Source organism: Tinamus guttatus, unplaced genomic scaffold (assembly GCF_059628265.1).
Source record: "Tinamus guttatus ecotype Peru unplaced genomic scaffold, ASM5962826v1 Tinamus_guttatus_pri_ptg000224l, whole genome shotgun sequence".
Classification (NCBI taxonomy): domain Eukaryota; kingdom Metazoa; phylum Chordata; class Aves; order Tinamiformes; family Tinamidae; genus Tinamus; species Tinamus guttatus.
Genome location: NW_028288758.1, coordinates 1,084,522 through 1,109,727, shown reverse-complemented (window position 1 = coordinate 1,109,727; position 25,206 = coordinate 1,084,522). Strand labels below are relative to the sequence as shown.

At 38.8% G+C, this 25,206-nt stretch overlaps 1 protein-coding gene across 2 annotated transcripts; it reads right to left on the bottom strand.

The window, feature by feature from the left end:
- On the bottom strand, positions 1 to 24,438 carry VSTM2A (V-set and transmembrane domain containing 2A). 2 transcript variants are annotated; one of them, XM_088525171.1, is made up of 5 exons: positions 24,069 to 24,438; positions 21,660 to 21,826; positions 20,937 to 20,987; positions 16,828 to 17,164; positions 1 to 268 (listed from the first exon to the last, which is right to left on the bottom strand). In XM_088525171.1, exons 1-5 carry the CDS (start codon positions 24,145 to 24,147, stop codon positions 192 to 194), a joined length of 711 nt encoding a protein of 236 aa, XP_088381297.1. In that variant the 5' UTR covers positions 24,148 to 24,438; the 3' UTR covers positions 1 to 191. The 2 variants fall into 2 exon arrangements, with proteins under 2 accessions (XP_088381297.1, XP_088381295.1); XM_088525169.1 differs by having other exon boundaries at positions 1 to 146.
- Positions 24,439 to 25,206: the final 768 nt, after the last annotated feature.

The window sequence follows — 25,206 nt, the reverse complement described above, 5'->3', positions numbered from 1 at the left end:
TTTATTTATTTAGTATTTTTTTGTACTTCCTGAAGAAGGTGCTCCTTGTGTAGAGATTTAGAGTACATTGGGTGCAGAGTGATGGTTGGAGGTTAGGGTCAACTTTGCTGTCCGCTCCGTGGATTTTACAGGCGATTTGCTCTTTGCTTTAAGAAGAGAAAGTGATATTGGAAAAAGTCAGCACTTTTAGATTAAAGCAAAGCACCCTTCACAAAGCCACAAACAAGAAGCAGGACAGAAAGTCCATGGCTTGTAGCTATCCTCGCACCTGCGGAAGAAGTTATAAGATATTCGCTCATCTTGCAGATTTCCAATGCTCCTTATAAGGCTGTTTTAAACACATACATTTATATATTAATTAGCTCGCCAGGTTGGCTCTGGTGCTCATGAATGTCTTGGCATGCACTGAAAATGACAACACAAAATATTTCAGTCCCGGGGAGGCTTGATTGTATTGCTTTGCTTTTGTTTCTTGTCTGTTTTGAACAATGTAACCCAGTAACCATATATTGAGAGGAACAAACACATCTTCCCCCTCAGGGCATTCTTGGCACAAGCATTGCTAGATGTGGGCAGGGACAGCGAGGACTGCTACCAAACAGGCCATCCCGTGGCTACCTAGTATTGCTGTGAAAACTAGAAGAGATGCTGGAAGGCAGCTCTGCTAGTTACAAGGGGAAACAGAATGCCAAAAGGTTGGAGTGGTGTTTATTTTTGAGAAATGGTATTTTCCCAGATATTTTTTGTCTCTCTAGCAACCATGAAAGCAATGATATATATCATTATTCCTCAAAACATACTTTGTATTCCAAGTTATCAGGATAAAAACATGCAGAAATGAATTTGAAATATTGACACACCAAAGACATGAGGATTTAGAGATCTTAGACAACAAGTCTTAGTACTTGATAACTTCCTATAGCATAAATAATTACATTCAGAACTTGAAACATATTATTTGAGGTGAAAACCATGAACTGGATTTCGTTAGGCCATATTAAAACCTCTAATTATAACAGGTTAAAGCATGATTAATAGATTTTATGCCTGTGTGCTATATTTGAGTGGAATTGAGTTTTACTGGTGGCTATCGACTTCAAATCTGTAATAGAACAATGTTGTTATATGCTGTCAATAATAGTGCCAGACTTTTAATAACTTATTTTTTTAAAATCTATTAATCGCATTTAAGTTACTTTTATAAATAACTCAATATTAAATTGAATACTGTGTTCTATTGCAGCCCTCAAAAGCTTGTGTATCTTCTCATCGTAGTGAAAGCAAAAAGAGCTCAAGGCAAACTCTCATTTGTTTTCAGTTTTCAAACATGTATTAGTAAAGCATTCTTCCATAACTGCTATAAGTTATATAGCTTTTGCTGGATCTGCCTATATTGCTGCTGTTCAGAAGTATTTCAATTACTGTCTTTCGTAAATTTTCCCCTTCAGAAAGGGCATTAAACTAAATCCTAGATCTCTAAATACTACTTCCTTTTGTAAATACACGATGTGAGATATTATACATATATAGTAGTTGCTATAAAAGACTTTTAGTTCTCTGTAATATACACAAGAGCTTCAGAGGCAGCTGTTATATCTATCATCTCAGTTATCCATGTGTGAACTGAATTTGTGAGTGAATATAAACTTCCGAATACAGCCAAGTCTTAGAAACACGACCAAGCTTTTCAAAGGAGTCTGAGGGAGTTGTATGCTCAGTTGCTGGTGAAAGTAGATGGGAGAAACAAACCCAGTTTTCATGCACCCATCTGATAGTGCTAGCCTACCTGTACTACACTGCAGTAATTTTCCATGCTTCACAAAGCACATGCTCTGTACTGGGAAACTGAGCCTTCAAAAACATACTCATGCAAATTTGCTGCAACTTCTTCCTGTGGATTGCTCTCACGTGGGTAGTATTTCTGTGCTTGAGCCCACAGGTCAAATTTAATTTTCTGTTTTCAATATTATCATAGCAAGGCTTTATTCTCCGTTTTATATAAGACATAAAATCTGTCATTTGACAGATCTTTATAAATGTTTTTTCTTTCCCTGGCAGAACTTAGGACCTTTTTGTATTGTTAGTTTACTTAATGTTATATTGAATTACTTTCATTCTTCTTGTTTTTAAATATCTTTTCAATCAAATAAAATAGTCTTTAGCTTAAGAGGTCTTTAGATTCTTCTATGTGAAATATACAGAACACAAAGAGTCTCATGGATATTTGTTAAGATAGCATTTTTTTAAAAAATGACATTACAATTTGAGAATTTGAAAGCTATAATGTGTAGAAAAGAAACAGTGCTACAAAATAAATTCGACATAAACTGTTTCATGATGGAAAAAAACAGAACCATAATATTTTAATATTCGCTGGCAAATTGTTCTTTTGTTTGTTTTGAGATTTTTTTAGGCTTTCTTCAATAGTCTGTACATCCCAAATTGGGGGTCACATGTCACATACACATGATTTTTATATATATATATATATATATATCATTGAATCATTGTATAAATTCCCATCTCCTTACAGTATTGTCACATGTTGTACATGCATTTTTTTTGTTTGTCTTGAGAGGAATTTAGGTCTGCCTATATACAGTAAGTGCAAGTTGAAGCAATAGAAAACACATAAGAAAAGTTAGAGAAATTACTGCTGAAACAATTTTAGCCTCCAAGTGAAGAAAGAGGCTGTTAGGATTGCTGGAAGTCACTTTAGATATTACAGGGAGCATTGTGCTTTGCATGGTTTCAGGAACTGTTTAGTATATCCTAATGCCATGTCATGGCCTTATTTACTTCTTTTAAATAGTTTAGTTTGCAAAATACTGTTGAACCCAAATTGATGCATTTTCAGCAATACCTTTTTCTCAATAAAATGAATATGCAGCAAGTATGACAATTAGGTGTACTCTTTTCGGTGGTGCCTTATGAAATACAATAAGGGTTTAGATATGTTCTGGTTTGCCTTTTTTCCAGATTTTTCTTTGTATGCTCATGAACCTAGATATCTCTGTAGTTTTTGGAAGGGTGAAAGCTGCAAATACAGAATAATAACATAGTAAACACTCTGTTACCAAGCTAGCTAGAGGAAAGCTTACTAGAGGAAACAGCTGGAAACTGAAGCATCAAAATTTCCACAGGAACTTAAAGAAAAATTTCTTAAGAGTGAGGGTGACAGAGCACTGGAACAGGCTGCCCAGAGAGGTTGTGGAGTCTCCTTCTCTGGAGATCTTCAAAACCTGCTTGGATGCAGTTCTGTGCCACGTGCTCTAGGGAGTGGAACTTGGAAAGTACCTTGGGATCTTGGAAAGTACCACTGGGACTGTGAGCACAGTAACGTAAGTACAAAACTATCAGTGTGATGGTGGATTTGCTAAACCAATTACTCATTTTCCTTTCATTTCTAACATTATTTCTTAGATAACATAGAGAGAGCTGAAGAGATTTTGTTGCAGGTCAATTGTATTATTGTATTACCCTCGAAGATAGTCACTTAGAAGAATGGTATTGTGTACGTATATACAATTTTAACATTATTAGTCAAACCTTGCTTCTTGTGTGGGCCACGGATCCACACTGTGGCCCATCAGCCATGGGGATCCAGATAAATTCCTGATGTGAAAAGAGAAAAGGTGAACATCCATGTGTTTTTTTTCTTTTTCCTGCCACTGACATCCATTAAAAAGGGCAAATGTTGGTGAAAGGTTAGCCCTTTTTCCTACTAAAAAATAGGCTGTTTTGTCAAAGGCACGTGATCGTGAGAAAAGTTTCTGTGTGAAAGAGTAGATCATGCTGTTAAATTCCCTTTGAAATGATGGTTTACTCAAATTGGGGTTTACTTAAATGCTAGGAGAACTAAGAAAAGAAAACAATAGCAATAATTAATTATGGCCTTATTGTTTGAAATAATAAATAATCTATGTCATAAATGCTGAGCCAGATTACTGTATGTACTGAATGGCTAAGCATAAATTTTATTCTATTAATGAGATTAATTAATGAGATTATTTTTTTTCTCAGTATAAAATACTGCTTATCAGCAGAAGCTGTAAATTTTAAGTGAACATATAATGGAGGTGATCAAAAGTCTAGTTAGGATGCCTGCATGATCATAATTCCTAGCTTCCACTATCTTACTAATCAGACAAAATTTGTATAAAAATATGTGGGTCTTGGGGTGGCAAGCCAAGATAAGTTAGTGCTGGTTCTGTAACTTTGCCCATTTATTTTTCACAAACAGAAAAAAAAACACCAACAGCTGCTTTAGAGGGCATAGTATTAGCATGTGATATTTGTGAGAGTACCTTGCATGTTTCCTTATGCAAGTTGGCAAGCAATTTGCATCTGTAAGGGTCTAACAGTTTGACCTACTTAGGGCTTGCTAAGATTTGGAAAGATGCTGATAGATAATAGCTACTGCACTTTGATTCTCAATGCCTATCAGACAGAGCTATTAAACTATGAAACTAAATACTTAATCTTTTGCTTACGACGAATAGTCTAATCCTACAGAGTGAATTTGTGAATTCTACAGCACTACTTTAGTATTTTATTCATCTCATAAGTTTAATGAGGGTATCTTTGTGTTTCCTTTAATTACTAAGTCAGTAATCACAAGGGAAAACTAGTGTCCCAAGCAGGGTCTTGGTTTTGTGCTGACTAATTCAGAAAAAATACAGCTAGTCACACAACAATCCATTCTGGATTCTCTGTATGTATCGCCTGGTGCTGAGCAATCCCTAAATATATCTCAGGCTAAGGGGTTCCTTCTGTGCTTGTGCTGAATGCTAAGTAATTTCATTATATTCTTGGTTTCTGAAATCACAGAGGTATGACAAATTTGGCCGTTTGGCTTTCCAGGAACTTATGCTGACATTTTCTTCCATTTTTGCAGTGGCTGGCTTACTGTTCTACAGCAGTCAGTTTTGCTTCTTAAATTCAAAATAGTCTTATTGTCAAGGCCAGTTAAAACCACAGGAAATCATAATTTAGTGTGATTTCCATGTGATATAAGTAAAAGATGATAGAACACCTGCTGTAATTTTCCTAGGATATTCATTGATCATAGATTTATTGAAGGCCTTTGCACATTTGAGTCCATAAAGATAGGCGAAAACTAGTAACATGATTTTTATTTCAAATTTGATCTGAATTTATCTCACAAATGTATGAAATAATAAATACATTCTTTCTCTTTGGCCTACCAATTGCTGTGTTTATGAAACAAGTTCTGCTGAACTGTGGAAATCATAATTACACATATTTCTTCTATACAGCTGGAATATATGCATGAACTTAGGAAGAAAATTTGCCTTTAAAAATATAAGATCTCCCTTTTTCTTCTCAAGGGAATTACTTCTGATGTGTATTTTAAGGACCAATCTCTACTGTTAAATTTTGGGGAAATAAAGACTGAAGGGGGAGAAATGGATATCATGTTTGGCCCTTACAGTGTAGGCATTTTAGCTGAGGCTTCCAGTGTACCCATTCTCCATTGGATCCACATTAGTCAGACTTCTGTCAGTCTTAAACAGTGTGAACTGCTCATCACTGTCTTGGATGAATGTACCAGAGGGTAAATAAATTCATCTTGCATGCTGCACGAAAAAAAGACTAGATTTCTAATTATTTTAACTATTTTCAAGAAAAGCAGCTAAAGCATTAATTGAACTGATAGAAAATTAGACCAGCCTATAATGAGTTTCCATGAGTTTCTGCCAGCAATACCCAGAGAAAGCAGTGAGGAAGAAGAATGGAGTCCTGGTTATTCCCTTGCTTCGTCTAGGAAAGGTGTCTGGGCAAACAGAGGTGTTGGGTGCTGCACAGCTTAAAAGAAGATAACAGTAAGCTCTGAGCAGAGGAGAGACCTGTGTGGAAGGCCTGTGTCACTGTAACTTTCTGGGTTGGGCTTGGCCACAGCCTTTGACTTGCTCCTAGCTATGCCTAAAGCCATATTCCAAAGCAAGATGAGATGGAAACACTTGTGAGAAAGATCTTGGGAGTCTTTGGGCATAGTAAAATCATACTTGATTTCAAGCAGTGATCCAGGGAAAGTCCCAATAAATCAATTAAGGGGCAATAGATAGCAGTATGAAAAGAAAAAGAAAGGAAGAAAAATAGCCAAAGGAAATCATAGAGGTGAGTAGAAATTTGAATGATTTTTGTAATTTCACAATGCTGAGAAAGAACTAAGTAAAGTTATTAGTAGACTGGGGTGACCAAATGTGGTATTTTACATTCTGACTGTTTTGTACATATTCCATTGCCTCACACTGTACCCAAGGACACATTTAAGTCTCAATCTACCTCTGCAACATGTCTCTGAGTCACCCTTTTCTTTTTAATATTCAAGCAGTGTTCTTATTCATCTCTCCTTATTTAACCCTTGACCACAAACATGCTTCCTACTTGAGCAATCAGTCATTTGTACTTCCCAATCTAGCATTCAATGTGAAGAAACTAAAATAATTCTTATTTTTTTTATTTCAAAAAACCTAAACATTCTTTTAGTTTGAATGGCAGAAGGGAGGGCTGAAACCCTAAAATACCTAGCAGAAGCAGAAAATGCATTGATCTTTGTAGATTTTCATACTGTTCTGATGAGAAGAGCCAAAATTATACTGTTGACTTCAAAAACATGGCAATGGGAAAATGAATTGGATAATCTAATTGGTTTAGTCTGTATGTGGTATAGTTTTTCTTTGTATTCTCTCATCTCCTTTTTCCTGTAATTCACAATTCCCTTTCCCATTAATGCATTTCCTTCTATTTTAGTACATAGCTTGGTTTAAATTACATTATTAAACAACTGAGGATTAAATGATACTTTTCATACCAGCATGATTAGGAAGTCTTCACGGTACTACTTTTGTCTTGTGAGTGTCTCTACTTTGTCTAGCAGTTATTCTTTTCCAAGTTTTGTTCCAGGCTTCTCAGAAACTAATCATCTAAGTTGCCCTGGTCTAAAAGCAGATCTAGGAATCTGGACAGTCTCACCCATAAAAAAATTAAGTTCACGAAGTTTCAGTTTCCTTAACATTTTTGACATGGGAGTCTTAATCAATTTTAGAGAAGTAAATTAGCATTAGATTAGACACATGTTGGGTGAAATGAGGTGCATATGAATTGCATCTGACAGGCAGGAGATACACAAGGAGTGTGTTAGAGTCAAAATGACTTTTCAACATAAGGTATACAGCTTTCATCTTTAGATGCACCCAGAAGCATGTTCCTCCTTCTAGCAGCTTAATTTTTTTTTAGTGCTCAGCTGTCTCATATTTCATTCTTTCAGACAAGGCTTTTCAGCCAGCTCTCTGAACTGCAGTGCCTGTAGGAATATAAGAAATTCCACTGCCGTAGTGTGGATTCTCTTATTTGTCTTCTCCCATTTGTAGTGGATATGCTAATTCACTCCCTCTATTTAGTACGCCAGCCTATAAACTTTTTACAGTGAATGTCTCTTCCCGTATATAAGTAATCCACTGACTTCAGCTGTTTCTAGTTCAGTGAGAAAGTACTTTTTGAGAAAGGGGTTGCAAGCAGAAGTGTCTGCCCAACATATGTGGAACATGGATGTTAGCTATTTGAACTAGTATGAGAAGCAAATGGCAGTGGATGTAGTGTTAAAGCTGTGTTCAGTTAAAGCTGAAGAGGACTGGTAAACTCAAACAAATGCAAGTCCTAATTTGGTCAAATTGCAGTGTTAATCCTATTGTTTGAGAGACATTAGCAACATGTTTTATGGCTGTTCTTATCTGCACTGAACAGCTTTCTGCACCAGAACAGCTTTCTGCACTGAACAGCTTTCTGCACCAGAAAGCTGTGGATATAAAATGTCCAGGCTTTTTTTTTTAATACATGACAGAAAAATGAGCAAACTGGTGCACTTCTGTTTATCTGCATGAAATGGCTGATTCCAAAGTAAATGCAAGCTTCTGTGGCTGACTTATGGTAATACATCCCCATTTCTTTGCTTGTAGTTATGCCCCATTTGGAACAAAGGTGGCCACTTCAGATGTTAATCAAAATTCTTCTTCAATTAAGTTTATTGTTAGTACCCTGCCTCCTTCTATTGTTGCGGCTAAATGTGACTCCATCCAAATACTTTTGTAATCCAAATAAGTGTGTGTATATTTGTTATATGCAACATCGTGGTTAAACTGGCAGCCATGCCATTTCTGAAAGATTCTTTAAAGCTATTTACAAAGAGTAAGTTTTATTTGAAGAAAAAGATTGAACTCATTGCTTCCTTCTCCTGTGCTTTCACATCCTGTTCATCTTTTTATCTATTGCAAAAAGTTTTAAGTAGGATGATCTTTAATATTACTCTATCATCTTTAACAGCACTGTCATACCAAGAAAAACATATACAGAGGCCTCTGTACTCAGGCAGAAGGAAAATTATCATTCTTCATAAATATTTCAGCATAAAAGATATTCAATGCCTTTGCTCACTTTTCACACCTGACAATGCTTAGGCTTGTGTTTGACATACAGTCAACCTGATCTCCTTCTATTTATATCATTCCAAAGAAGAACTATTTCCATGGAATTCAACTAAGCTCCCATTTATCTGTACCCCTCTGACTAATCAGTCTGTTTTTTGTCTCTGATTCCTGGCAAGTATTTTGAGGCAGGGACTGTTCTTCTAAGCCTCTGTTTGCCTGATGGATAAAGTAGTTGTTATAGTGATTAGAACAATACATTTGACTAACAGAATGTACCTCTGTCTAAGGGCTGTGACTCATGAGCTTGTAATGATTTTAGCTGCAGCAGTTCAAGATGTTAGTCCCTCCATCTCTCTACCTCTTTCAGAAATTTAAACCCCCCTAGTAAGAGTGACAGAGGCAAACATATGCCACCTTTACATCTTTTTCATTAAACAATATGTATCATCTGTCATAGTCCAGTGGCTTAATTTAATATTCAAGATTGTGAACTGGGACAGCTGAGTAGCTGGCACCTGCTTGCTTCTCCCATCCTGGTTTGACACAATAGCTGCTCATCCAGGGCAAGGCAGACTTCAGAGCAGCAACATTTTAAATTGTAAGAGCTAACTCAGAGTTCACAAGTCATAATCTTAACCCTTGCTTTTCTGGTGATACAAATAAGGATAGACAACTTGTTATCACCACTAAAAGCATTGTTCACTTGATCGAAATGACTAATTTTCATAAGGAAACCTGAAGGATTTGTGCTGAATCCCGTATTCATTTCATCTCCTTGACGTTCTAAAGTTTTCATTTTTTTCTACTTTTATTCCAGAATTTTTTAACATTTTTCTTCCAACTTCTGCACTGTGAGAGCAATCATAGCCATGAAATGTTGTTCATTATTCGAAGATTCCTCGTCTATAGGGCAGTCATTGATTAGTGCACATTGCGTGCATATGAAGGATTAAACACAAAATTAAATAGATATTTGAGCTGTCATTTTGGCAGGTGAGAGTTTCAGACAGACATGATGTCATGTAGCCATATTCTCCAACAGTATTAATCACTATTATTTTACTGCAGGGTTTTCCACCATCTGGAAGTTCAGCTCTTTGTGAGATAGCTCTGACTGCCGGGTCTTGACTTCATAATGATTTTCTTCCAGACAAAATACTTTGTCCATTTAACCCTTTGTTGGGTCACACAGTATGAACTGGAGAAGGGGGAAGGGGTTCGTTCTTCCCTTTCTGTTTTGCCAATAGATCCTTTGTGTTAGTAGAAAGCAGATTACAGTAGCTCTGGAAGCAAAATCAGTGTTGTGATTTGCTATCTGTTTTTTTGTTGCTGTTGATGAACACACAGATCATATGTGTGAAGGGCTGAGCTTGGTGGCTGTGGCAGTTGGTTTTCATCTTTTTATTCTTTTCAGTACGTTAGCAGCTTTGTTCCAAGACAGTAGCATTTGTCAGTGGGTAGGGGACAAACTACAGTGAGGTGGATCAGACTGCATAACCCATAAACAGATAGGGTAGCAAACTGCACTGCCAAAAACTATGACAGCAAATTTCTTTTAAGTTAGAATGTAGGGGTTGGGGTAGAGTCTTTTCTTTACAAAGCTGGGAAAAGATCATCAGCTGTTTTTCAAAATGACATCCAGCTTTATCATCAGCAAAGCAGAATTAATTAATTATTACTCTAGATGTAAAAAAGGTTAGGTGTCTGGAATGCCTCTGAAGGTTGTGAATTATTTAGTCAGACCAAAAATCCCTGTCCAGAGAATAAGCAAATACTAAGAGAATTGAGCTTTTTAGCTAGTTTGAGTTGAGGTTTCAAAGAGAAATGCTGAAAGAAAGTCCGTCAAAGGGAAAGGAATAAAAAAGCAAACACACATGAAAAATGAAGGAACAAAAACAACCCCCCAGCTCTGAATCTGAATGAGTTGAAAATAGCAGTTTTAAGAGTTTTTTTTCTTTTCTTCACTCTTTTTGTAGATAGCTTTGCTGTCTAAACTAAGCTTCCTCAGATGATACAAGTGGGGTTTAATTGGATTCTTCTCATGATTCACTCTCACTTTATGAAGGAGAAAATTCATTCTTATCCTCATGCTTGAGCCAAATATTCTTGGCTTCCAGTGGAGTTGTATCCATTCCAACTAGCAGATAATTCCAGCCATTCTTCTAAAATTATTAGTGATGCAAAGGATTTTGGAATGAAGTAATGCACAATAGGCAGGAAGCTTCCTGCTTCTTATCTGAAACAAGCAAAAATGTCCTCTGCTTCACTTGTATATGCATCAAGTAACACATGGGTTTTGTTCTGAAGGAAGGAAATCCCATTCATTATTTTAAGAGCAAGCCCTGTCACATATGCTGCAGTCTCATGATCCAATGCAAGCTGATGGCGCAGTAATGAAAAGCAATTCCAGTTAGCTCACAAACAGCTCAAAAACAGCTCTTTTCCTTTCTTTTTCCTTTCCTTTCCTTTCCTTTCCTTTCCTTTCCTTTCCTTTCCTTTCCTTTCCTTTCCTTTCCTTTCCTTTCCTTTCCTTTCCTTTCCTTTCCTTTCCTTTCCTTTCCTTTCCTTTCCTTTCCTTTCCTTTCCTTTCCTTTCCTTTCCTTTCCTTTCCTTTCCTTTCCTTTCCTTTCCTTTCCTTTCCTTTCCTTTCGTCTTCACTAGCTGTGTGGCCCATCTATGAACTTTTCAGTAGTTAAATACCACAGAGAGTTGTATCAGACAGTCATAGGATTGTAACTGTGATTCCTCTGCTCAGTAAATTTCTGTGGAGTTCTCTATCACATTTTTATTTATCATTTTTGTCCTGAAGGTAAGGTGTCTCTAAAAGATTCTTTTTAAATAGCTAAAAGGAAAGGAAGAGATGTCATGAAGTGCATACACAGCCATGGTAGATGAATCACCAAATATAGAGGTAAGGATATTAAAAGAATGATTGCATTATACATATGCACAGATAAACAAAAGTTTAGATGGAGAAAGGGTGAGATGAGTTTCTTCACTTTGAATATACAGTTCCTGCTGTGTTTTTCCTCACTGTTTCTGGATTGACTTCATGGAGGCAGATATCTAGTGCGGCATCCAAAGACAGTTTTCCATGTTTTCATGCATAGAACCTGTAAGTTATTTGAAAAAGCAGCTGTTCAGTAGTAGTCCAAGTTATGTCTATCCAACTAAAAAGGAAATCTGGCAGGAAATCCCCTTTCCTATAGTTGGCTGATTCTGATCTACCATTATTGCTTTCTGAAATTCCCTCTTACCTTTTATTGTGCTTGTCTAAGGGTATTAAGACATTTTTACAAGCACCAGGGGTATGAAGTTTAGAAGACCATGATTTTCTTCTAGAGTTCAACCTTAATGCTTAACCACGGGCATAGTTAGGAATGCAAATAGTTTCTCTGATTTCACGGAGGATATGTTTGAAATTAAGGATGTGCAGAATTCAGTCTGGGATCAAACGAATACTCAGACTAATAGAACAACAGAAACACGCACATACCATTTGGGGAGTGCTTTCTCCTCTCAATTTCTGAATCTCTCTTTGTGAGAGGAAGAGGCAGTTGACAATACTGACAGTGAGGGACATTGGCACTGAGGAATTGCTATAAAGAAAGAATAAAGGACAATAGATACTGTCTTGCATGATGTATGGGTTCCATTTTTAACTTGTAGTGATAGAAGTCCAACTCCACTGCATTCAGTTGGATTAAGTTTGAGGAGTAGGTGAGTGATTTTGTTTCTTTCACTAAGTATACACATATGAAAAATGAAGTATGTCTTTTGAAAAAAAAATAAGGTTGATAGATTCATTCTCCTTTGGAAATCATGGTCTAAGAAGGCATTTTTAGCACCTGGTAAGACCCCCTTGCTTTGGCAACGGTGTCATTTGGGGTAGAGTAGCACTTCTGAGGAGTACGACTTCTCAGGAGATCCTTACAGCTTCAAGGTCAACAACTAACCGACTAAAATGGCTACATGAATTAAAATGGTAATAATTTATTCCGTTATTTCAAAAGAGCTAAAAATATGGAGTGGATCCACTCAGAAAAAGTGAATTAAATGCAAGTTTCAAATAAAAATAAAGACTATAATGTATACAGATGTAAAATCAAACTCTTTGCATCATCTTTTTGTAAGAATTTCTGAGATCTGCTGCTGAGGAAGAGTCAGAACCAAAAGGACAAAATTATAATTTTGCTTTGCTTTCATGGAGTCTTTAGAAAACAGAAATGGGCTTTTTGCAGTCTGACAGTTGTAAAGACAGGTGGTACCTCCTAGCCTTGTGGGTACTCAACTTCTAAAAGAACAGATCAAAAAACAGTCTCTCTCTTAGTGAAGTAAACAGTAATGTAATCTCTCCTCTTGGTAGAGAGTAGAGCCTCAAAGGATTTTGTGAACTGTGTGAACTGGCTTTAAAATGAGATGTACCAAAAAAAAAAAAAAAAGTTGTTGTATATTCCAGAAGATTCCAGATTGGACATAAAAATATGTTCGTAATAGACTGGTAATAATGAATTCCTGAATTCTGTAATTCTGTAGATAAAATGGAGACTGGACGGAATGTCATTTTTTTATCAGTATTAGCGACTCTTGCATCCATGCCTGATGAACACGTTGTTGATGTGGTTTATTCTTCCAATAATTCAGATTGTTCCATTTTAGGTGAAGACCTTCTTCCCCTTTGTGCTGCTTTTCAAGTCACTCACTGCAACTCTGCCATCATCAGAGGAACAGCTTTGGCATGTAGTTAGGTCAATGGCTGAATTTGTTACTTTAGGACAGAACAAAAGGTTACTGCAAATCTGCTGCATGTAAGCAGCCAAAAAATTGGGCCTAACATCACATCCTCATTTGCAGCTATTCCATTTTGAGTTTTTTAGACCCAAGCTGTCTGAGTGTAGAAGCAACTAATGGTTTCTAGTGCTTTATCAGAGCCTTGGTAGACCAGGAGGAGTTAGGGGGACATGCACATTCTCAGCACATCAAATTCCGCAGCCCTTTGTGTTGCTGCAGATGTTGAGTGACTTGAATGCGGCTAGCAGAGATGCTAGATTTATGTCCGTGAAACAACTAGATTTGGCATAGCCTCTAGATTATTTGGCTTCCTTTCACCTGAACTGAATTCATTTAAGCTCTTAGATCCCAGTTAATTGAAATACTGCCTAGAGTTACTGGGCCCTGTGGTAACTCCATACTTTTACCTTTGGATTAAGATATGCTGTTACGAATTATGCGGGGAAAAACATCTTATCACTCCACCTACATGGGACATTTTCTGAATATATGCAGATTGGCCTGTCATATTACTCCTATTCCTGTTATGCGGTTTTGGCTTAATTTACTGCAGTCCATGGATATGAAATGAAAGGGTCAAGCTGCATAAGCTTTGACTTTTGCTTTCTTGTCTTCTTTGGCTTTCAGACAGGCCTGTAATGCTTCATGCTTCTCAGTATATTATATAAAGAATATTTGGGAGAGTGTTTTTTTTTTTTCTTTCCCTGTGTTGAATAGCCATTACTCCAGTGATATATATGGAGGCTTTTTGATACTCACTTTTCAGAGTACACAAAATGGACCTCATATTGTGTTAATTTGCCAACCCTGGCTGTATAGCCTCTTGATTGTTGTCACAGATATTCTCTCTTTTGGGTGAGAAAATGTCAGAAGTACCTGTGCAGTTGGCAAATGGTGATAGTTCAAAATGGCAGTGACTATCCACTGCTTCTCCAGAGCTACCTAACAAAAATGTATAGATAAATAATTAGAGTTACGCAGAATTCTGTAGTGTGCCTCGTTGTGGAAATGTTAAATTTTGTTATCTATCTTTAAAATACAAATTTTGGGGAAAAAAACATCCATCTACTTATGTTTGCGTAAAAATTCTTCAGAAATAGCTAAATGCTGTTTTACCAGTAATTTCCCAGTGTCATGTTTCCCCCTACTGTAAAAAGGATTTTGTAATAATCTGTCAACATGGTAGGAAAATGTATTGTCTGCCAGTAACCATACACTGGCTTTCTAATATAGACAAATATTTGACATAGTTACCTATGATTAATACTATTTCTCTTTTCAAAGTATATCGCTGAAATCAGTGCATTACTCTTTGTGAATAAACACATCACAGTACTTACTATGTCTTTCAAACACAAACGTCTGGGTAATAATGCTAATTTTATATTAAACCCTGTTTCTGTGTTCTAGGTTGGATGGATATATTTCTAGCGTGCAATCTAATCACAAGTGGTCTCGAGCATGCAAGTGTAGTTTGAACAATTTTTAAGAAAGATATTTCCTCTTTGAAAGTATAACAAAGGTACATTGATTGGATACCATATACAGAAAGAATACACACAACATTTTTGCCTATCTTTGCCATCTCCCTTCTGTTTTTCTTATGTCTCAACTGATGCTTCTCCTTCCTCATCTGAAACTGTTCCTCCAAGTCATTTGCAGCTGCCTGGAGCTTCTGTGGGTGTTTATATCTTGTGTAGAATGAGTGTAAAATGCAGGTAAAATCAAAATCAGAAAAGGCTGGGAAACCAGGCCCAGGTTTGCTCAGGAAAAGAAAAGCACATCTTTGTTTTGAAAATCAAACTGTTGCTCGAGAAAAATATCACCAATAATTACTGTAGTAAATGACTGTTAAATTCTAATTAAACCTCATATGTTTTCCTGATATAATTTTTGTTTCTTCAGGAGGTGGATTTCAGTTCTGATGAATACATCATTAGTTTGTGTTACATCAGAAAATGAAATAATAAACTATGTTTTAATATATTTAATTTTTGAATTCTTCATTGGGGTTGCCTGTACTTGATCTACAGTAATATTTCCTCAAGTTAAAGACCTTTCTATGTTACAACCTACTAATTCACAAATAACAAATGCCCAGGTCACCCATCATGCAAGACATAGGTGGACCAAAGACATAAGTGATACTATGAATTCAGTTCTATATCCAAGTGATTTAATGGCTTAGCTGATGTGTGCACACTTGCTCAATGTAATCTGTAGCTGTTAAGTTGACTAGTGACTAGTTGATTTCACTTAGCACTGACCAGAAAGGAGAATTTTCATTTTATGGCTTAGTCTATGTATGAGTCAAATGAAAAATAAGAATTTAATGTGTTTTTGTGAAAGAAGAGTCATTGTAAAATTATGATTTTAAAACAGTTTAAACAAAACTAATTGCAAGCTTTAAATAATAATAGTGAACATATACAGAGGTAAAATGGTGACAATCTGTGCGTCATCTGTTATAATAGCAATAAGTAATTTTCATATGAATAATCAGATTGTTTCACTCTGTAAATGAAATATATTATCAAAGTGTTTTTTTTTTCTAATAGTTTCCTCATAAGACAAAACAGATTTAACAATAGATGTGCTATGAAATTTGTCATATTCACAGTTTTGGTTTTGTTAACATAGCATTTGCCAACAGAAAAATGAAGAATCAGAACAAACTGAAAAGCTTTCAATATGTGTTTTAAGCTAGGTGGTGACTATTTGGCTTGCTAAAATGGGACATCAGTATAAACAGAAAGAAGACAGAGTTGTTGAACTTGCACAACATGTTTTCCAGAAAAAAAAAAAAAGATTAATTACAACATGTCTAATTTCTTTATCCTGTTCATCTCACTGCTGCCATAATACAGGAGCGAATTGTATGACAGCAAAGGTTTTCCAAAGGTATATCCCTGTACCTTTGCATGACTGTAGAATGTACTGTATCAATGGAGCAAATGTAAAGATAAGGAACATAGGTCATTTATACAATGATGAAATTTTTCAAACAAGTCATAGTTGTAGTCAGTTTCTAGATGGCAAACAGTTGATGCATTGCTGTTTTAAGGCATGATTCAAATATCATACTGCTAAAGATGATAAACGCACATTCCCTGTGAAACTTTTCCTAAAGTTTACCTAAGAGAAAAAAAAATGTTAAAAACCCAAATAAAACCCTAAATTGCTCTAGGAATAAACACTACCTTATGGGTGTTTCATTTCATTTATCATGCACAGCCATCTTAAAATGGGATGAATCATTCACTTGATATGCCCCCCTCTGTCTCTCCTGATTACAGGAAATGCTAAATTTAGATAAAAGACCTGTCCTTAGATAAAGCCAGGTGAGATGAATGCCACATACAGGGAATTAATGTTTTGTTTGTTTGTTTGTTCACTTCTTTTGGCCAAAAGCTTATTCTTTGTCTCTTAGGAAGTAAAACAACGCCAGGAAGGCTTGGGCAGAAGAAGGAAGAATAAATGAGCATCATAGTCTTCCTAGTCACAGCCCCTGGTTATCTTGTTGAGTTATCCTCCTTTTACATGCTGGTAAGCAATCAAATGAAATGCTCAAAATGCTTTATCATACCTGATTGTGGACTTTGTTTGGGGATTTTGGCTGCCGATTCAGGACTGGAGGTGGCACGCACACGCTGATTGGCAGAGTTGTGGATGCTACTAGGAACAGCTGCTGAGATGTTTTTGCGAGGCTTCATGTCTTGCAACCACATTGGAGATGCCTCAAAGGCTTGCATTCGCCGAGAGTGGCTATTAGCATTGACTTTGAGAAATGCCTGGGCCTTGTATTCCTGAAGGTCTCCGTAGTTAGCATCTGTCACCCTGCACTCGTACAAGCCTTCATCCTTTTTTCTCACTTTTGAAATCTGCAGCTTGTGGGATATGTCATTCCCTTGTACTTTCACTGTCTGCAAATTTTCCAAGAACAAAAAACAAGGTATCAGCTATTATAATTCTTTCTCTGGGAAGACTCAGAGGCTATCCAGAGAAGACTAAGTCCTGCATTAATCAGTGGTGTGATTCTGCTTACTGCAGGGAAGTTACATCAGGGATGGATTTAAATATTTGTTCTTATAAGAAGAGCTGATGTCTTCTTTCTGAAGCTATTTAGAGGATATTGTCTGAAGTATTAATTAGCTCAGACAAACAACCCAAACTGTATTGCTTGTTCCAATTAATTGCTTAAGATCATGATCATTCTTAATGAGCACACTTATATAAACCTAATATCTATGCATTTTTTCAGTTAAACCTTTCCAGTTATTTGGCTTTATTGAGTAATTCAGCCTTTGAACCACCACGCTAACAACTTTCTTCTTCTTTAACAATTTATGAGATTAGCTTATATTCAATACTCACTGTATTGAAATTGCATATTTGTCAGTCAATTTATCTCCTTCAGGTGTGTCCAAACCTCGGCTACTTTTTGTTTATTATCCACAACAAGATATCTTGTGTGAGTTAGTTCCTTTCCTCTCATTAATATGTGTACTTATTAGAAGCCCTATATCATTTCTATGATTTGAGAATACAAAGCAACTCATATCCAAGATCATTTAAAAGTTGTCAGCTAAAAACAGACTCTTCATTTGTCTTTAGTGGCTTTTAATATCTGAAGGTAATGTAACATATTTTTGTCTTGCATAATTAAAACACACATGAGTAAATTATGCATCCAGAAATGTCTGATATATATTAAGAGCCATTAGGGAAGGTAACAGATTCCTTTCTATATGTCCATTACTTTAGAGAATTTATATTTAATTAATCAACTATTACTTTGTATATGGTTTAATTTTTTATGCCCCACAAGAAGTCAGTGAAAGAATATTCAGTGAGACAGAAAGCTTAAGTTTTGAAGAACTCTAGAATCTGCTTTAATTCTGCCATTCTATAAATACAGATGCAAAGGTTACATTTTAACATATAAATGATAGGCAGTGGGATAACATCAGAGTAATGAGTGTATGGCAAATCACAAAAATAGAGAAATGGGAAACTGTTAGACTGAAACTAGGCATGTGATGATTGTACAACACCTTCTCTCTGGCTGCTTGGCATACTATAGTCACGAGTTTTGGCAAAGCAGTTATTTTGCCTGCTTGCTAAAGTGAAGAGGACTGCTTATGAATACATCACTGCTCTAAGGTGGTGGATGGATTTTACAGCCTACAGTGTTATTTCCAATTCTGAACTTACATTTGGCATACTGAGTTGAAAGTATGGATTGCATGCTTTCAGGCATAACATATGCAATATTAATTACACAGAAATCACACAGAAAGTATTGAATAGTTATTTAAACCATATTCAATAATAATAGATCTCTACTGAATAACTCATAGTCAAGCAAGAGGAATAAAAAGTTTTGTTTGAACCATCTCCAGCACAGGGCTACAAGGATGATCAGGTGCCTGGAACATCTGCCCTATAAGGAGAGGCTGAGAGAGCTGGGCCTGTTCAGCCTGGGGAAGAGAAGGCTGAGAGGGGACCTGATCAGCATATATAAGTACCTCAGGGAGGCAGTGAGGAGGATGGTGCTGGCCTCTTTTCACTGGTGGCCACCGACAGAGGTAATGGCCACAAACTGAAACACCAAAAGTTCCATAGGAACTTAAGGAAAAATTTCTTAAGAGTGAGGGTGACAGAGCACTGGAACAGGCTGCCCAGAGAGGTTGTGGAGTCTCCTTCTCTGGAGATCTTCAAAACCCTCTTGGACGCAGTCCTGTGCCACGTGCTCTAGGTGACCCTGTGTATGCAGGGGGGTTGGACTAGATGATCTCTAGAGGTCCCTTCCAACCCTAAGCATTCTATGATTCTGTGATTCTATGATCTGAATGGAAAGAGATCCCTAGGTCATATTCTGCCTTTATTTGCCCCCATATGCTTGTATGTGAACTTAGTACTACACTGTGGTAATAGAGAGCAGAATTTATTTGGGGGTTTGCACTTAAAATGTATAGTTAATTATAATTTAAAACCAACAGAAGAACTGGATTTTAGCACAGTTTAAAAACATGGCTCCTATGTTTTATCATTTCTTAATAAGAATTTACCAAATGCACTTAAAAGCTTATTCTGCTCTTCATGAAGATAATTTCCATAAATATTAATGGAGATTTTATGTACACCTCAAAGAAAAAATGATGCTTTTATAGAAAGGGTATTTAGATTGTCACCCTAATGTTGACATTTTTTATTGCAAATATAAAATATGTTTTACACAACCTTATAGAAACACTGTACAAATGCCCCATTATGAATGATTAGCATATATAATAAGAGAAAGAGATTTTTAGCTTGAAAGATGGGACAAGCTTTATAGTCCATTCCACATCACAGATCTTATGGATTGCTATGGGATTTTTGAATGAACTAGCATTGATAAGGAGTAAATTTGCTGCTAGCAGTATGTCTTGTGTTTTTTTTTTCCAAAGGCCATATCTGATCCTCACTGATAAGGTGACTTCAGCTATGCAAACATAGCTGAAGATGTGATCCATGGCACAAATGAAGGGTGAAAAGTATATGGGCGATATTAGTATGGCCAAAATATGTATGATTCTGAAAATAACCTGCGTCTGTCCTCCTTTATAAATACCTACTAATCTGTATCTATTCTACTATACCTAACTGCGTGTAAACCTATCTTTAATTTTGTTTTGTTTGTAGGCATTGGAGAGAGCAGTGTACAAAAATGTTTGCATCTATTGCTATGTTAAGCTTTGCTGATAGTTAAATCCTTGGATGCTGCTGAAAGGCACTTCCTAAGGGATTGTATCTGAAGGAAAAAAAAAACTTCTGGAGCTCATAGGAAATACTGTGGCTACAACATCTGCTCAGTATCTGTTTCCACTGCAGTGAACACCACACCACGATCCCAATTCCATAGGGGTCCAGCAGGGTCCAAGGTCTTCTGAGGCTGGAGAGGTTGCTTTGCCTGGCCTGGGTTAGGGGTCTGCAGTGGGAGGAGGTCCTTTTCCTGGACAAGGGCTGTAACAATGTTGCTTACAATTTTGAGATGGCTGGTTTGATCTCCAAATGGCACAGAGTTAACTCTGGTATTGGAAGCCACTTTCCTCAGCAGGAAAGTCTGTGGTGAAGAGCAGAGATTAGTGGCCTCCTCCAAAGATTTTCCCAAGCTACAAAAAGGGTTTTTTTTTCTACCAGTGGGCATAAAGCTGTGAAAACACCAATTTAAATAGCTGTCTGCCACACTGAATCAAAATGCAGCTTCATCTCGCACAGACTCAGCAGTTGTCCAGGGTAAGTGAAGACAAGAGCTAAAGGGATGGCTGTGGGGTGTCTGCTTCTCTTGCTAGAAACAGAGGACACGCAAGCCCACGCTGTGGGCTTTGCCTCACTTGCTGATGCCTTCTCCATCCCAGGGGATTCCCAGGGTTCAGGTTGTGTGGACAAGGGCTATACTGGCACCTCTTGCTCCAGGGTGGGAAGCAGGGGAGGAAGGGGACAGTGGGATTTCTGCCTGTGCTTGTAAAGCAGGTGCCAAGGGGACTGGGGGCAGTCCCGTGGCTGTTGCGACTGTGGGACCGGGAGTCGCATGAAGCTTCTCCCGCCTCTCGGCGGACTCGTCTCTCGCCCTCCCTGCCCTTCTCCTGCGGCCCGAGGAGAGTGCCGCGACGCTCCCTCGCTCGGCGCGGCTGAGACGCGGCCACTTACACTTATCTTGGTGCCGTCGCTGTCCAAGTCCCGCTCGGGCAAGAGCTCCACCTGCAGGGAGAGGAGAAGCCCGTGAGTCGCCTGCCCGATCCGCCGCGGAGCCGCCGAGGAGCCAAGGCCGCCGCCGCCGCGGCGGGGACAACGCGCCGCTTGTGCCACCTGCGGGCCGCGACGGGCAGAGCCGGCGCCTGCTTGGGGGCAGCAGACGGCCCGCGCCGAGGGGGGTCGGTGTTGGAGTTGTCGGCTGGTTTCGCGCTCAAGCCGTCCCCTCAGCAAAAGGCTGTGCACTCCCGTAGCAGCTGCATACAAAATTAGGGGCGCCAACTTGGTTGCTCCACCCGCAAATCGGAGAGCCCGTGTAGGATCTTGCTGTTTGGGAAATAAAAAGTCCCTCAAGAAGCAGTCTCCGACCAGCTGCTCTCCAAAGGGAAAAACGGAAAGAGAAAAACACACTCTTTGAAAATCCTTGTGTCCCCAGCTCCATCCTGAGAGTGACAAGCACCAAGGGTGCCATCGCTTAAAGTGGGTATTTTTCTCTGCAGGTCCGGCACTGCTATTCCATGGTCAAAATTAAGTCCCTGGGGAGATCTGGAACCATCCCTCACTCCTCAGTCTCCCATCCCCCTTTCTCTTTTTCCTTCTCTTTCTCTCCACCCCACCTCCTGAGGTGTTCCCAGCTGGTCTAGTCGCTTCAAAACGGGACCCCACAGAGAGCATTAGTACCTGAGTGCCTGTCACCTCGGCTGCAGCCTCTTGGTCCTCAGGTGTCCGCAGAAACCACCACTGGATTTCAAGGTACACCGAAGTGGAGCCACTTTGGAAAGCACATGACATCTCCACATTCTGCCCTTCAGTGGCCGTGACATTTTGGGGGAACTCAGTGAATTTTGCTGCAATAAATGAACAGCTTTTTGGGATCTCCTGTTATCTCCAAACCATTTGTTTGCTCCGTTTTCTGTTGCTTTTTTCTTCTGCCCCACCCCCCACCTAACCACGACCACCACCACCTCTTATTTCCTTTCTCTGTTTTCCTCTCCTCATTCCTTCACTTTTCTGCATCTCTACTTTCCATTAACTCCCCTGGTTTCCAAAGTTTACATTTTCTCCCCAAGGCACAAATCCACCTTGTACTCTTTAAGTTCTGCTCATGGGAATGCTACAGAGCACACTATTTGCTTCCATGGGTCAATACAGTTACGTGTCATTAGGACCAAATACCCTAGGGCAGAATGCCCTGTTTCACTAAATTCACAAAGGAGTTTAGTGCAAAACCAGTTTGGAAGAGGAAAAGAAATAAGGCTAGCTGGTTTATTGCTTTTTAGGGTTGAGCGTGAAAGCTCAATTGTTGAGCGTGAATTGTTAAACCTTCTTCAGACATCTGAAACAGATAATTGAATGGGCACTGCTCTGAATTGGGGGTTCTGAACACTCATCAAAATGTTTGTTTCAAAAAACTTTAGGCAAGTGACTTATATTTTCTGAGACTCTCATCTTACATGAAAAGATCAAGAATCAAAACACCTTGTAATTCTAGGTCCTAACAGACAGTTCCTAGAGGAACATCTCTGTATGTTGGTCCTTTGACAGGATTTGCCTAATTCAATGTACCACAGCCAGGTTTAGAAAGTCACCATGATGGGCATACAGGACACCTGTATTTCTTTAAGTCTCAATCTTGACTTCCTTCTCAGCCTCTCATATAATTCACTTTAAAATTGTGCAAGCTAATAAAACTAATGGTAGTCAAGCAAGGCATTGGAGGAATACTGTCAAACAACATGGTAAGTAAAGCTTGTGTTTCAAGCAGACGATTTTTGGGGGGGAATACCTGCAGTGTTGCTTTCTGTTGTGTTTGTTACAGGTTGACTGAAGCATATTATGATGCAAAGGAAACATTTCTAGTGTCTCCTCCCCTCTGCTTCCTCATCCAGTCTCCCTAACCTGGAATTGGTGGAATAATTTGGGAATATGCTCAGCCAGTTTTACTTGGTTTGCCTTTACACTTGTGCCTAGAAACCGATGCTCAGCAAAGCTCCTAGTTTTTTATTGCCCCATGTCCCTTCTCCCTCCCTTCCTCCCTGCACAGTCGGTGCATGCTGTTCCCTTAGTTAAACAAACAGAAAGGCTTTGCATACGTAGTGCTTATTGGTTAGGTAGCAAGGTTGTTTTGGGATGTGGGGTGGGGATGCTTTCTTTTTTTTTTTTTTCCCCTCCTTCCCCTCCTGGCCAGTGCGCGTGAGCGACCTGGGGACGCGGTTGGGGACGCGGAGGGGGAATATCGCCACCACCCTCTTCCTGCCGATCCGCCAAGCGCATCCCGCGGAGCAGGAGCAGAGGGTCGGGATAGGGGGCAGCGGGCAGGAGGCAGGGGGCAGGAGGCAGAGGCTCTGTCCACGGTGCTGACAGCGCCGCCGCAGCCCTCGAGGTCCCAAGCAAGCGGCTCCTGCAGCGCCAGGGTTGCTTGAAATGCACGGCGCGCCTTTCGGCAGGGAGGGAGGGAGGCGGCGGCGGGGACGTCTTCGGAGAAGTCGATTTTTTAATTATTATTATTTTTTCTTTTTCTTTTTTTTTTTTTTCTTGAGGAAATACACATAGTCACCAAATGTAACCGAAGGACTCGCTGAGGAGCTAAGGGTGATTGGAGGGGAGAGGGGGAATGCAGCACCGAGGGAGACTGCAATATTTTAAGGGAGGCAGTAGATTTAGGCAGCCAGTACTCAGTGCGAATGCAGTAATTATGCATACACGGGTAGGTGTTTATCGTGTTCATGCATACATATATACAAACATGCACAGTCAAAATGTGTTTATCTCCCATTCACTACCAGCCCTTTACTCTTTTGCAAGGTGCTTCATTTCCCTCTTTGCAGACAAGGGAAAACAACAACAACAACAACAACAAGAAAAATAAAAAAAAACAACACTGTTTCATTCTCACTTTGGGAAAACTTCTCCTTTCATTGCTGTTTACAGACCATTTAAAGCCAAAATTAAGCCTAAGGCTTGGCATCCTCCTCTCCTTTCCATAGTGGTCGTTTTTCTTCTCTTTTATCTTCTGCTCTCCCCCTCCCCTTCTCCCAAATCCTTTTCTCTGTTTTAGCAAGAAAACACACGCACAGTAAGCAGTCTTACCTTGGGTAGAAAGTCCTTGTTGAATATACATAACTGAAAAGAAAATGAATCCAACATAACCCAGGAAGATCCCCATCATTCCAAGATGAAGAAAAAGTCACATCAGGGTAAGGAAAGCCAAAGGTGCCCTCAAAAAAAGAAAGATTTTATATGTGTGTGTATATATGTATCTGTGTAATATGAATAGAAGGAGATGTTAAAATGTTACAGAAAGGCTCTGTATTGTAGCCCTAGCTGCAGCACTGGCAGCATTCTGCTACTCAGTGGAGTCTTTTTCTTTGGAAAGAGCGAGTGTTGCAATACAGTGAGGTTTAGATGATCTGTCTCAGGCACTGTGTTGCTTGAAGTCCAGATTCAGACTAAAAAAAAAAAAAAAAAACTTCTGAAAAATGGTATCAGCTGCTTTCTGTGCCTTTTTTCAGCTACCTGGCAGCTCCGTCCAACGTCAGCTCCTGCTGCTCAGGATGGCGTGATGACTGCCCTCCCTATACACTGATCCAGCTTGGGCAGTGGGAAGTGAGGGGAAAGAAGGAGAAGGAGGAGGAGGAGGAGGGGAAGAAGGAGGAGGAGGGATGGGTGTAGGCGAGAGAAGTCTACTGTGCTTGTATTGCTTCAACTTTTCCCTCTAATGGCTGCGATGATGCCTTTAACCCTTCCCTCTCTCCTTGTTCTCTACACCTCTCTACCTACTTGTTCACATGCTAGTGAAAAGCTGCCTATTTTTTTTTTCCCTCTTCTCACAGCATCCAGCTTGTGCTTGTTGAGAGAGCAGGGAGCCTTTATTGTACTGATGTAATCTTCGGTCTTACATCCCCAAACACTCAGTGGCTAAGAGGGCAATGCAGTGGTTTGATTTTTGGTGAGTTAAGCTGTTTTTGTTTTCTCCTTTTCTCTCCCTCTTACAGGATCTAAGGGGGAAATAGCTATCCAGTTATGCTACTGCACTTGCTTTTAACTGCTCGAAATAACTATGCTCCTAACATCTTGCATTAAAATATTGTGCGCTTTGTCTTCAAAGACACATGAAGAGCACAGTACTTAAAATGTGTTTAGGATACAGGTATTTATGTAGATTTCTAGGGAGAAAATTTATTTAGGTAGAATAAACAATGGATTTTGATGTCTTATATGTTGGTCA